At 36.9% G+C, this 15533-nt stretch overlaps 1 protein-coding gene across 3 annotated transcripts in view; it reads right to left on the bottom strand.

The window, feature by feature from the left end:
- Nucleotides 1–2186: 2186 nt before the first annotated feature.
- Nucleotides 2187–15533, bottom strand: part of PRDM5 (PR domain containing 5) — a 371490-nt gene continuing 358143 nt past the window's right edge. For 2 of the 3 annotated variants that reach the window (XM_006866281.1, XM_006866282.1), the window contains one exon: nucleotides 2260–2707. In XM_006866281.1, the coding sequence (XP_006866343.1) occupies nucleotides 2543–2707 (165 nt within the window). In that variant the 3' untranslated portion in view covers nucleotides 2260–2542. Of the gene's footprint in view, nucleotides 2708–15533 lie in introns of all 3 variants that reach the window. The other variant, XM_006866280.1, reaches the window with a different exon arrangement.

Below are 15533 nucleotides of genomic sequence, written 5' to 3'. Positions count from 1 at the left end.
GACTTCCAAGATTGTATGTCTTTACGGAAGCAGATTGCCACAACATTCTCCCAAGGAGTGGATTTGATCCACTAACCTGTCAGTAAGCGTCTGAGCACTTAACCACTATACAACCAAGGCATCTAGGAGTGTGCTCTTTTCCCAAGAAGGTATCTGTGCCATACTCTTTCACAGTAGAAAAGAAAAGAAAGACATTTCAAAGGGTATACCTGTTTTCCAGTTGCCTTTAAGACTTCAAAGATTGTTCAGTTTTTATTTATCACATCTAAGTGATTTAGATGGCGCTGTGGGTTAATGTGCCAGACTGCAAGCCTTTTGAATTACAAGGTCGGTGGTTCAAGCTCACCAGCCACTCCTAGGAAACCCTCTACAGGGTCGCTATGGGTTGGAATTGACTCGAGGGCACTTCACAACAAACAACAACAAGTCATTTAGAAGTTGCAGCACACAAATGCTAACAAATACAGAATAATTTATAATCATCTTCTGGCATACACACAAACTTGGACTTAAGTTTACTTGTTTTTGTTTTTCAATCCTTTGACCAAAGGATGGTGCAGCAGTTGATCCTTCCACACCATTTTCTGTTGTTTTCCTTGTTCACACACCTTCAGTAGGCTAAAGCCCAGCCTTAATTCTTCCTCAGTTTAATCCATGGAGCAGAGACAACACGGTTTCCAGCTGACCCATGAAGTGCTACTCACTTAAATTACACAAAATTGGTATTTGGCATCTTTTCAAGATTCACATTCATCACATGATCAGGATATAACACATCCCATATAGTAAAGACAGCATCCAAAGCAATGAGAAGAATGTGCTCAAATAATCCACAGTACCACATTTTACAGCTGTCCTTTTATATTCAAGTGATATTAAGCACACTGTCATATTAAATTGAAAACACACTGGATCTAAAAATATACAAATGACACAGTGAGAAACAAGATCAAAATCTATTTTTATAAAATAGTCTATAATTTCAAATGGAAAATGTTAAAATAGACATACTTAGATATCTTCTAAATTATAATTTGTGGATTTATATTTTTTAATGCTATCTCTAATGAATTTCAAATTCAGTATTTTTATAAAATATAAACATCTAAATGGAATCATTATGTTTCTTTTTAACATTGGAACTGGGCATGAATATAATTCTAAAGCAAGATTCCTGAAGTCAAAGAACTGTTTCTTTTGATAACCTTTCTTCTTAACTTCTTAACAACATCCTTTAAATTTCCTTTTTAGTGGGCTATAATTAGAGGAGTTCATGCTTTGGGCCTCCTTTCTATTTTTTTAACTCTTATACGCTATTTTGACATCATTACTGTATTTTATCCTATTTTCTCCCAAAACCATCTGTTCATTGGATGTTGCTGTCATCTATTTTACTGACATGTAACCCAAAGGCAGAAATCATATTTCCTCTTTCAAATTCTCTTAAGCATCAGTAACAATTTCAATCACTGCAATGGCCAGACTTGTATATTTTTATTCAGGATTCTGAACTATATAGGGTAATTGAGGGTAGTCAAAAGTGTTTCAGAGCCAACTACTGCCAAGATTCTGGAAAATGTCTTTTACAAAACTGACTGTTAATGCTCTAAAGACTCTCTCATATCTGCATTAATATGGTCTATGCACTTATACAGCATGAGAGGGGATAGTCCAGGTTCGTCATAACTCATCAACTATTGCTCTACCTCTGTTGCTTAACAAATACCGAGAATCTATTATGCTTTAATGCTCAGTAAATATTTGCATATTGTTAATTTCTATAGATAACCAATAAAAACTCAGGAGGCGTAGCCTGATCAATATTTATATGTTGAGGTCATGTTTATGCAGATCTCATCAAAGTATTCCAGAGAATATCTACATCTCAATGATGAAAGAAAATGTTTCCTGAGACTTTTATAAAATAAGAATTATTTTCATAGATGTTTGAGTTCTTTGATTATCTCTTTACTTGAACCTACTGATGGTATTATTATATAGGGCAAACTTTTTGTTTGCTTCTTCATAAAATAGGAAATCTTAAAATAGCTTGAAACTTTGAAAACTCTTGCGATTGCCCTTATATGCAATGAAACATATGGATATCTTGATTTCTTTCTGGCTATATCAGCAAAAACCAGCTGGAATAAGCACCACACACATACAAAATAGGGCAATAATAAAAATAAAAAGGTGTAATGGTGGTGTATGCTAATAACCTTCATTAATGAGAGATGATCTTTGCTTAGCATGTATATAAAAGAAATCCATGACTCCTTTCTTCATTGCTTATCAGATGAAACACACGGAGTATTTTTGCAGGGTTACAAAGCATAAATATTTTTTTCTTCTCCATCTTTACCATTTTTTGTTAAAAGTAGACTATGTGCATGTGTACGTACAGATCCTAAAAGCAGACAAATAAGAACTCTAAGACCAGTTGAGTTACTTCTGGCTACTTCTGCTATGTTGATCAAGTGCGAGAAATCTGGGAATCATATTAGAAGCCCTTCTGAACGATTTCATAGCTTTACAGCTACCATTAGCTGTCAGCTTCACCGTGGATATTGTCCATGTGCACTTTGAGGTAGTCATTCCTTGTAAACTTCTTATGGCAAAACTGGCATTCTGCCAGTGGACGATTGGGATTATGAGTCATCTTGTGTCGAATCAGCATTTTCTTCAGGCTAAAAGCCAAGTCACACACCTAAAAAAGACCCAGAGATACCAACCATATTACACAGAAAAAAAATAAAGATACATTAACTGATCATTTATAAAACATATACCATAAATATATAAATCCATACTATCAAGTATGTACAAATGGTCATAAGAACAAAAGTTTCTCTTAAAAGAAATGGAATTTAATAGCCAAATGTACGGGTAAAGAAAATTGATTATAATTCTCAAGTGTTACTTGCATCTAATATGTATTCTTGATATCGAACAACCTTGCCCTGCCCTCTGGTTACTGAATTTAAATTTCTCTAGGGAAACAAATCCCTGGAAACAATAACTTTCTTATGTAATGGAGTGCATTTCCAGCTTAACATACAAGCTCTTAAATATATTGCCTTGTGGTCTAGATCACATTCCCTATAAATGGCACAACGTATTTCTCACTAGCAATAGTTTCAACTCAGTCCCATTAATCTTTTAAGTAAAAGATTAATCTTGCTTGAATCCTGGTATGGTGTAGAAGGACAAGTACTGGACGGCTAACCACAAGATTGGCTGTTCAAGCCCACCAGCAGCTCAGTGGAAACCCTGAACAGGGTTGCTGAGAGTCCAAACAGACTTACCAGCACCTAACAACAGCAGCAAGCATTATCAGTGGTAGTTTATTACCCACTATTTCATTTCTTTATTTCATATATATATATATATATATATATATATATAGGTTTAGTAACAAGTGCAATAAGTTTTCTTCATGGAAGATCTGCCATATTGCTATCTGGTTTATCACACCTTGTTTGTTGTTATTAAGTGCCATTGAGTCAGCACTGACTCATTTAAGTTGTTACTAAGTGCCTTCGAGTCAGTTCCAACCCACAGTGACCCTGTATAGGGTTTCTGAGGAGTAGCTGTAGGCTTGAATCGCCAACCTTTGCAGTCCAGGGCATTAACCCACAGTGACCCTGTAAAGGGTTTTTGAGGAGTGTCTGGTGGGTTTGAACCACTGACCATGAGGTTCAAACTGACCATGAAGTCCAAAGCATTATCCTTTAGAGCCACACCAGAACTCCACACATTAGACATTAGATAGCCTGATAAATAAAAATAACAAATAAACAAAATGCATAAAGTGTAATTATTCAGGTTACAAGATGCAATAGAATGATTTTAGTACAATGTTTTCATTCAAAGTTAGATGTTATTCACAAATATTCCATTATTATGAAACTCACCAAAAGCACATCTATTATATATATATATATAAAGGTCTAAGGCATATTTATATAGTGTGAAAGCACCATGGAGAACATAATGAATATAATGAGAGAGGAAATCGTCTGTAAAAATACTGGAAAGGCAGCTGAAGTTCAGAGTGAGGTGAGGTTTTAGAAACTACTAAAGGGAATTTGAAAATTTGCTTTGTGTTTCTGACAGGAGCATTGACATACCAGGTGATCTGATGCTTAGAAAGGTCTATTGTTGTTAGGTGCCATCTGGCTGATTTTTAACTCACAGCTATCCAATGTGCACAGCAGAACTGCTCCAGAGAATTTTCTAGGCAGTAATCTTTATGGGAATCTATGCCAGGAATGACAAATTAAAGAGGAATGGTGTCGCATTCATCATCAAACGAACTCTTCCTGGTCTAAAAGTACAATGCTACTTGTGATAGGATAATATCTATACATCTACAAGCGAGACCAACCAACCAACGAAGCCAGTGAAGAAATTGAAAACCAATGTTTTCAGCTTGAAATTGAACAAGCATACAATAAAGATGCACTGATAATTAATGATAATTGAAATGGAAACAAGGAGGACAGATCAGTAGTTGGAAAATAAGGCTTAGGTGATAGAAATGATGCTGGATATTGCATGATTGGATTTTGCAAGGCCACTGACTTCTTATTTGCAAATACCTTTTTCCAAACATCAATAGCACCTGAATCATAATCTACATTTTAACAAGATTCCCAGGTGATTCTTATATAATTATGATTTGTGTCTCTCGGAGTCATGGTGTGGTACTAGGATTTAATGTGCTGGACTGCAAAGTCAGTTTGAACCACATTGTCGGCAGTTCAAGTTCAACAGCTACTCCTTGGAAATCCTATACAGGGTCGCTATGTGTTGGAACCAACTCAACTGCACTTAACAACAACATAAAAGTGAACCTCACAAAAAGGAATACACAGGAATCAAACTGACTACATCTACAGGAAGAGACAGAGAGGTTCTAGATTATCAGCCAAAACAAGGCCAGTAGCAAACTGGAGCAGATCATGAATTGGTCATATACTAGGGGTCCTGGTATAGCACCATGGGTTAATGCATTGGACTGCAAAGTTGGTTTGAACCGCAAGGTTGGCAGTTCAAGCTTACGAGTTGCTCCTCGGAAACCCTATACAGGGTTGGAACCAACTCAATGGCACTTAACAAGCACAACAATTTCAGGCTGAAGTTGAAGAAAATTAAAACAAATCTACAAGAGCCAAAATGCAACAATGAGAATCTCCAACATGCAACTTAGAGCAAGAATAGATCTGACACATTAAACACTAATGATTTAAGACCAGGAGAGTTGTAGGATGGCATCAAGACACCATACATAAAGAAAAACAAAGGTAATTTAACAGACAGGAAAGAAAGAAAAGGCCAAAGTGGATGTCAGAAGAGACTCAGAAACTTGCTCTTAAATGAAGACTAGCTAAGCAAATAGAAAAAAACGATGCAGTAAAGGCCCGAACAGAAAATTTCAAAAGACAGTTCGAGAAGACAAAGTAGAGTTTTTTTTGTTTTTTTTTAAGGATATGTGCAAAGACCTGGAGTTAGAAAACCAAAATGGAAAAAGCAGCTCAGCATTTCTCAGACTGACAGAACTGAAGAAAAAAAAAAAAAAAATTAATCTCAACTTGCAATATTGAAAGATTCTATAGGCAAAATGGGTCCTGCTGTGGTGCTGTAGGATAAGCACTGGATGACTAACTGCAAGGTCAATAGTTCAGAACTACCTCTGAAACCCTATACAGGTTTGTTATGAATCAGAACCAACTCAAGGGCACATAACAACACTGACAACATGTGCAATATATTAAATAATGCAGGAAGCACTAAAAAAAAAAAAAAAAAGAGAGAGAGAGAGAGAGAGAGAATGGAAGGAATATACAGACTCACTGTACCAGAAAGAATTGACCAAAGTGCAACCATTTTAGGATGGAGTATATGATCAAGCGTCAATGGTATAGAAAGCAGAAATCCAAGCTACACTGAAGGCAACAGTGAACAGCAAGGTTCCGTTTATTTATGGAATACCAATTGAAATGTTTCAACAAACTGATGCAGTACTGGAAGCACTCACTCCTCTCCTCTATGGCAAAAAAAAAAAAATTTGAAGGACATCTGCCCATTCCAAAGAAATGTGACCCTATAGAATGCACAAACTATTGAACAATATCATTTATGTCACATGCAACAGTACAGTGACAGGACCTGACAGAAATTCAAATTAGATTCAGAAGAGAAGGTGGAATGCGGGGCATCGTTGCTGAAAGCAGAGAATACCAGAAAGATATTTACTTGTGCTTTATTAGCTATGCAAAGACATTTAACTATGTGCATCATAAGACTATGGGCAACATTGCAATGAATGGATCTTCCAGAGTACTTCATTGTGCTCGTGTGGAACCTGTACATAAATCAATTCTTTGAACAGAACAAGAGGATACTGAGTGATTTAAAATTAGGAAAGGTGTGTGTCAGGGTTATATTCTTTCACCATACCTATTAAATCCGTATGCTGAGAAATTAAATCAAGAGGAACATGGCATTAGGATTGAAAGAGGACTCATTAACAACCTGCGATATGCAGATGATTCACCCTTGTTTGCTGGTAGCCAAGAGGACTTGAAACTCAAAACTACAGCCTTCAGTATGGATTACATCTCAACGTAAAAAGAAAATGAAAATCCTCACAACTGAATCAATAAACAACATCAGGATAAACAGAGAAAAGATGGGAGTTGTCAAAATTTCTCTCTCTCTCTCTCTTTTTTTTTTTTGATCCACAATCAATGCTCATGAAAGCAGCAGTCAAGAAATAGAAGGATATATTACTTTGGGGAAACCTGTTGCACAAGATCTCTTTAAAGTATTATGGAGCAAAGAGGATCAAAGTGCACCTGCCACAAGCCATGGTATTTTCAGTTGCTTCATATGCATTTGAAAGCTGTAAATGAATAAGGAAGACCATAAAAGAATCCATGCACTTGAATTACGGTGTTGGCAGAAAATACTGAAAGTACCATGGACTGCAAGAAGAACAAACAGATCTGTCTTGAATGAACTATTGCCAGAATGTCCCTTAGAAGGGAGGATGGTGAGACTTCATTTCATATACTTCAGATGTGTTGTCAGGAGGGACCAGTTCCTGGAAAAGGATATCATCCTTGGTAAAGTAGAGGGTCAGCAAAAAGAGGAAGACCCTCAACAAGATAGACTGACACAGTGGCTACAACAATGGGTTCAAAGATAACAACATTTGTGAGGAGGTGCAGGATTTGGCAAGGTTTTGTATGTTGTGCATAGGGTTGCTATGAGTCAGCGATGGCTCGAGGGCACATAACAACAACAACAACAACAATCTTTATATGAACAGATTTCCAGGTATTTCTCCCATTAAGCCACTGGGTAGGTTTGAACCATTAACCTCTTGGTTAGCAACGGAGTGTCCAATCATTGTGACACATAGGCTGTTAATTTTGTGAGAAAAGGAGTGATTCAAAATAATACATGTTGATTTATAAGTATATAGGAGATTAGCGCATATTATGAATTAAGTCCCACTGAAAAACATGTTGAATTCCCAACCCTTGTACCTGTGGATGTGATATTGTTCAGAAACTGGGTCTTAAATTAATGATGTCATGTCAGTGTTCAGTGGATTCTAAATCTAATCAATTCTGAATTATAAAAAGACCTGAAGAGACATAGATACAAACACACAGGTGAGGAATGTCATCATGTAAGGACTGTTTCTAAGGGAGGGAACCAGGAAACCAACAGCAAATGAATCAATGTGGCCAAAAGCCTGATTTGGGATTTTAACCTCTAGAACTGTGAGAACAGGGGTCTTTTAATGTTATATTTACTCATCCATCCTAAAGAATAAAATAATACCTATAAGTAAGTCACCACTGGTCTATCAGTTTGTCATGCTGTGGTGGCTTGTGTATTGCTGTGATGCTGGAAGTTATGCTACCAATAGTTTACACACCATCAGGGTCAACCATGGTGAACAGGTTTCAGCATAGCATGTAGATTAAGACAGACTAAGTAGATGGAGAGGTGGACTATTTTTGAATGCGTAGCCGATGAAAGCCTTATGAGAAGCATTGAGACATTGTCAGATATAGTGCCAGATGAGCCCCTCCAGTTGGAAGGAACTCAATACATGATGAGAGAAGAGCAGCCGCCTCAAAGTAAAGTTGAGTATAATGACATGAACACAGGGGAACATTCGAGATCTTCATTTCCTGATGGGGCACAACTCAAAATCAGGAGAAACAACTCTAAACATCCATTAATAATTAGAACTTGGAATGTATGCAATATGAATCTAGAAAAATCTAAAGTTGTCCAAAAAGGAAAATGGAATGCATAGATATTCATAACCTAGGCATCAGTGAGCTGAAATAGTCTGCTATTGGCCATTTCAATTTGACAAACACAGTTTATTATGCTGGGAATAACAAATTCAAGAGCAATGGCTTCAGTTTGATTTTCAAAAGACTGTTTCAAAATCTATCTTGAAATACAATGCTAGTCTGTGATAGGGTAATATCCATACATCTACAAAGAGGACCAAGGAGCTCTGATAGTGCAGTAGTTATAAGTCGAGCTGCTAACCTCAAGGTCAGCAGTTCGGAACTACCAGCTGTTCCATGGGAGAAAGATGAGGCTTTCTGCTCCCATAAAGATTTATAGCCTTGAAAACCCTATGCAGGATTACTATGAATCTGAACCAACTCCACTGCACACCACTATCACCACCACAAGAAGGACCTGTTAATGCCATTATTATTCAAATTTATGCACCGAAATCTAAAGCTGTGATGATGAAATTAAGAATTATACCAACTTCGATCAAATTGACATGTAAACAAAGTGCACTGATTGGTGACTTGAATGCAAAATTGGAAACACAGAGTAAACATCAGTAACTTGAAAATATGGCCTTGGTGATACAAATGATGCTAGAGATCACATGATAGAATTTTGTAATGACTTATTCAATGCAAATACCTTTTTCAAATAACTCCACCAGATGCAATACACAGGAATCGAATTAACTACATCTGTGGGAAGAGACGGTGGAAAAGATCACTTCATCAGTCAAACCCAAGCCAGAGATCGATCATGAAACAGACTACCAATTGTACATATGTAACTTAAGATTGAAGCTGAAGAAAATTAAAACAAGTTCATGAGAGCCAAACCTGACCTTGAGTATGTCCCACTTTAGAGATCAACTCAAGAACAGATTTGATGCATTAGTCACAAATGAATGAAGATGAGAAGTATTGACATCAAGAACATTAAATACGAAGAAAGCAAAAGGTCATTAAAAATAGAAGAAAAAAAAAAAAAAAGACCAAAGTAGATATCAGAAGATACTCTGAAACTTGTTCCTGAGCATAGAAAAGCTATAGTAAATAGAAGTAACGAAGAAGTGAAAGAGCTGAACAGAAAATTTCAAAGGGCAACTTGAGAAGACAGAGTCAAGTATTAGTATTAAAATGAAATGTGTCATGGCCTTGAGTTAGAAAACCAAAAGGGAAGAACATGGCCAGCACTTCTCAAGCTGACAGAACTGAAGAAAAAAAATCAAGCCTTGACTTACAGTATTGAAGGATTCTCTGGACAAAATGCTGAATGGTGTAGAAAGCATCAAAACAATATGGAAGGAATACACAGTCTCTTTGGAAAAAGAAACAGATGATGTTCAATCATTTCAAGAGGCAGTATATGATCAAGAATGAATGGTAGTGAAAGAAGCAGTCCAAGATTCATTGAAAGCATTGGTGAAAAAGTTCCAGAAATTAACAAAATACAAGTTGAAATCTTTCAACAATCTGATGCAGCACTGGAGGTGCTTACTCACCTTCTCCAATACATTTGGAAGATAGATACCCAGTCAACAGATTGGAAAAGATACATATCTATGCCCATAGCAAAAAGAGGTGACCCAATGGAATGTGGAAATCATTGATCAATAACATTAATAGCATATGAAAGTAAAATTTTGCTAAAGATAATTAAAAAAATGGTTGCAACAGAACATCAACAGGGAACTGCCAGATATTCAAAATGGATTCAGAAGAAGACATGGGGACTAGGGATATCAGATGTCAGATGGACCTTGTCTGAAAGCAGAGAATACCAGAAACAAGTTTACTTGTACATTATGTACCATGCTTAGGCTTTCAACAGTGTAGATCATGACCAGCCATGGATAACATTGCAAACACTGTGATAGTTAAGGTTTTGTGACAACTTGATTCTCAGTGGTTTGGCAGCTGAGATGTAGCTATCCTCATGATATGATTTGAAGTGATAAATCAATAATAGGATAGAGGGAGAAATTTGTTGTTGTTGTTAAGTGTCTTGGGGTTGGTTCTAACTCATAGTGACACTGCTCTTAATCCCACCACAACCCTGAGCTGATTTATTTCAGATTCCCAAGGGAGTGTATCTTACAAGATATAAAAGGAGCAAGACTTGTGCAAAGCAGGAAGGACCTACTACTGCCAAGAGGGAAGAGCCAAGAGTGGAGTGTGCCCTTTGGACCTGGAGTTCCTGCACTGTGAAGTTCCTAGGCCTACGGAACTATTGATGTCAAGACAGATGCTGAAAGGAGACAGCTGGTACTATGGATTCAGACGTTTAGTTTTCCAAATGGTAAGAATAAATTTCTATTTGTTAAAGTCATTCATTTGTGTTACAGCAGCAACAGATAACTAAGACAATGAGTATTCCATGACACTGATTGTGTTCATGAGGACCCTGTACACATGAAAGAGGCACATAGAACAGAACAAGGGTATACAAATGTTTTAAAACCAGCAAAGATGTGTGTCAGGGTTGTATTCTTTTACCATACTTATTCAATCAGTATTCTGAGCAAATAATCCGAGAAGTTGGTTTATTGAAGAACAGTGTGTCATCAGGAATGTACAAAAAAAATGTTAACCTGAGAAATGCAAATGATATAACCTTGTTTGCTGGAAGGGAAAAATACTTAAAATACTTACTGATAAAGATCAAAGATTACAGTCCTCTATATGGATTGTACCTCCATGTAAAAACAAATGAAAATCATCATAACTAAACCAATAACTAACATCATGATGAAGAAAAGATAGAAATTGTCAAAGACTTCAACAGTTAACACTCATGGAAGCAGCAGTCAAGACATCAAACAATGTATTAAATTAGGCAAATCTGCTGCAAAACAGCTCTTTAAAGTATTAAAGAGGAAAGTTTGATGACTAAAGTGTGTCTTATCCAAGCTATGGTTTTTCAATACCTCATATGCATGTGAAAGTTGGACAATAACTAAGGAAAACTAGAACAGATGCATTTGAATTATGGTGTTGGAGAAGAATATTCAATGTACATGGACTACCAGAAGAATAAACAAATTTGTATTAGAAGAAGGACAGTCACAATGCTACTGAGAAGCCAGTATGGTGAGAGCTCATCTCTTATACTTCAGATAAATTATCAGGAGGGACCAGTCCCTGGAAAAGTACATCATGGTTGGTAAAGTGGAGGGTCAGCAAAATATGGAAGTGCCCCTCGAACCCTCAATGAGATGGATTGACACAGTGACAGCAGGAGTGGGCTCAAACATAACAACAATTGTGAGAATCATAAAATTGTTCTGTTCTATCACTATGAGTTCGTTATGTCATAGCGTCACTATGAGTTGGAAATGACTTGACAGCACCTAACAACAACAACATGACTAAGTACTTACAAGTGTTTGCTGGGTAAAATAAACGGGGTTTAATTTCTGATTCCTACTGCTTTCTGCTGCTGCTGTGTGCTGTGAAGGCACTTCTGACTCATAGTCACCCAGTACAGAATTTCTTAGAGCATACATCTGCACAGGAGCAGAAACTCTCATCTTTCTCACACTGAGCAGCTTGTGGATTCAAACTGATGACCATGTGGTTAGCAGTCCAACACATAACCCACTATGCTACCAAAGGTCCTTTAATGTTCACCATTGTTGTTACATGCCATTGTACATAACCTTGTATAAGGTTTTCAAGAAGCAGCTGGTGAGTTGGAACCATCAGCCTTGTGGTTAGCAGCCCAGTGCTTATCTTACAGTGCCACACACTGTTGTTGCTGTTGTTAAGTGCCTCCGAGTCGATTCCGACTCATAGTGATCCTGTACAGAGTTTTCAAGGAGTAGCTTATGAATTTGAACCACCAATCTTGTAGTTCGAACTGTCCTTTCGGTCCAGTGCATTACCTGACAGCACCATCCCAGGACTCCGTGCCACACATTACTCATGTCAATTCCCTTACCTTTTAAAGGACACAAATGATACAAGATTATTACAAAGATTTAATGAAGTAATCGATATAAACATCTGTTCTTTGCTGACATTTAATAACTACTAGTGCTCTGGTAGCGTAGTGGTTACGAATTGGGCTGCCAGCCACAAGGTCAGCAGTTCAAAACCACCAGTGGTTCTGTGGGAGGAAAGATGAGGCGTTCTATTCCTGTAAAGATTTACAGCCTCAGAAACCCTGTGAGGGTCTCTATGAGTCAGAACCGACTCCACGGTACTTAACAACAACAGGGCTCTTTTTTTCTCTTTCATCTTTTTTGGCAACAAGATTTCATCAGCAGATTGGAAAAAATAGACTAATGTTAATAGGAGTGAAGGAAATGCTACCAAAAGGTGAGAGAACAGTGTTATTTTAAAGAGTGGCAGCCCTCTGGAATATCAAGTGATTTTGCAAGCAAATATAAATATTTTCTAGAGCAAACACAATGTCTCCCATAAACCACAAGGACATTTCTTTTCAGAAATATACAAGGGTAAATTTTGTAATCATAATTTAAAACAGATTATATACCTCTCAAGCTACTGAAACACAAGAGTCAATATGATAAAAATTATGTGGAGTTGTAGGGATGACCCAGTACGCATGAAGAAGCATAAAATGTGACAAATGATACAGTTATGGGTTATGATGATTTATATAAAAAGTTAAGCACTCTTACTAAATTAGAACAGGAGAAAGATGAGACTTTCTATTCCTGCAAAGATTTTAAAAGCTTTGGAAACCCTATACAGGGTCGCTAGGAGTCAGAACTGACTTAACAGCACTTAACAACAACATTAAATTAGGAGACGGAAATTATGGAAAAAAATTAAAATCCAACAATTTGCTTTACTCATGAAATATATTTAAAAACAAACTCACATACACAAATACACAGGAAAATAAGCTGGGGGTCCAGGTGGGAGGACGGATAGGTGAAAAAATGATTCTGATGGAAATTAACTGGTACTGAATAGAATTTTCTTTAAAAACAATTGGAGAGATAGAAAGCCTTCCTTCAAGACACCACTATCTTCCTGCCTCACCCTTTTCTCACATCATTTAATCTAGTTTTATCCTGCTCATTCCTCAAGTTAGTCAACATGACTCCTCTGGCCAGGTTAAATTCTCCATTAAATGCCTTCACAGAATCGTTCACTTTTCCTATGATAACACCTACCTCAATGGTAGGTAATTATTTGTGTGGTGTTTTGGTGTGTGCCTGTCTCCTTACTAGACTAAGAAAAATGAGGGCAAGTATAGGTGCTGTGGGTTAATGCATTGGACTGCAAAGTCTGTTTGAACCACAAGGTTGGCAATTCAGACTCATTAGCTGCTCCTTGGAAACCCTATATATGTCACTATGAGTTGGAACAGACTCAATGCACTTAACCAAAACAGCAACAATAGGCATTCCATAAATATTTGTTGAAATAAGAAAAAAAAGAGAGATTGGAGTAAAAAGGGAGTGAGTGAGTGAGGAATAAAGTATCTGTAAAGAGTATTCATTATAGTAAAATAAATACTTTTAGGGTATTTTACTACTGTTCTTTTGCTTAAAAGAATCAGTATTTAGAAAGTATCTCAAAGTACTAACATAAAAGCCTGGTTTATATTACTTTTCAAAGAAAGAAACTTATGAGAGTAAGTAAAAACGCACTGCTACAAAATTCTAGAAACCTGTATTAAACAAAAATACCAAAATGTGAAGTTATTATTTCCTGACATATCTCATTCCCCATCCAGGTCTATACACTTCTGAAGGTTGTGATTCTACCTCTCTAACCTTCCCTGAAAAAGTCTGTGCTGTTTGATTTCTACTACATCAAAATGGCAGTTTGAACCTCCTCGAGGAACTCAAACCATGCTCATTTTACCTGTTCCTTGAGTTTTGGGAACAAAAAGACTCTGAAGGGAAAAGATCAGGGCTTAAGAAGAGTTGGGTAAGGTTCCCCAATGAAATTCTCATAGGCTGGCTACCTTTGAAGATTAAGTAGGTAGGTGCATTAACATGATGGGGGAACAAAAAGTCCTCAACACAATTTTCCTGGTCTTTTTCTCAGATTATGCTGTTTTCAGTTTTCTTAAAATCACTTTATTAGCTCTCATGATGACTCCGTCCTATTACAAAATCTAGCAAGATTATCCCTTTGTAATTCACCAAAAAACTCATCATACCCTTCTAATCCACCCTCTGTGCCTTCAATTTAATTAGTCCAGTAGATTCCCTCAGAAGACATTGCTTTGATTGAATCATTATTATTATTTTTAAAGCATCCTTAGGAGTCCTGGTGTGGCACTGTGGGTTAATGCATCAGACTGCAAAGTCACTTGAACTTCAAGGTTGGTGGTTCAAGCTCACCTGCTGCTCCTTGGAAACTCTATACAGGGTCACTATGGGTTAGAATCGACTCGATAGCACTTCACAACAACAAGGAGACTAATACCAAGGTATTTACTGAGAGAACTTGTCTTTAGCCATCCACTGATTGCAGAGACATATTAAATACGATTAGAATAAATTCATGCATGTATGATATGGAACCCTAGTAGCAATACTTTCTGAATTACCCTCCTCTTTAAAAACAAACAAACAAACAAAACAAAAAACAACCTATGGAAATAAGATAGATCTGTTGATATGTAGAAAGGTAGCTAGATAGCTTAATTCTCTATGAGTAACTTAAGCAACCCAAAGGCTGTGTAATAATTCTGGAGAAATCACAAAACTATGCATAGGGAGTATTTTCAAATTATTTTTATTAGTGTAAATTATAATTTGTATCATAAAGATGATGAGTTTAAAATACATTTTCTAATTTCTGTTACTCTGTCCCTTTTTCCTGGGCTTTGAAATGAACAACAAATACGAAATTCTTCAACGACTTTTCTTGGAAATTTGATTCAAAATAAATTTCTTAATGTGGTTGAAAGGCCCTGTCTGATACAAGTCCAATGTGTCCTCACTTTTCCCGTCAGGGTCTCATTCCCTCTTACTGTACTCCAGACTCCTGCCTTCTTTTACCTCCTCTAATACGTTTGTTTGTTTGTTTGTTTGTTTTTACCAACACTCGTATGTCAGTTTGTTGTACTGTGGTGGCTTGTGAGTTGCTGTGATTCTGAAAGCTATGTCACCGGTATTTTAAATACCAGCAGGGTCACCCATGGTGGACAGGTTTCAGATAAGCTTCTAGACGAAGACAAACTAGGAAGAAGGAGTGACGAAT

The sequence above is a fragment of the Chrysochloris asiatica genome, unplaced genomic scaffold (assembly GCF_000296735.1).
Source record: "Chrysochloris asiatica unplaced genomic scaffold, ChrAsi1.0 scaffold00088, whole genome shotgun sequence".
NCBI lineage: Eukaryota > Metazoa > Chordata > Mammalia > Afrosoricida > Chrysochloridae > Chrysochloris > Chrysochloris asiatica.
The sequence above is the reverse complement of the archived record's forward strand: the minus strand, read 5'-3'. Positions and strand labels throughout refer to the sequence as shown.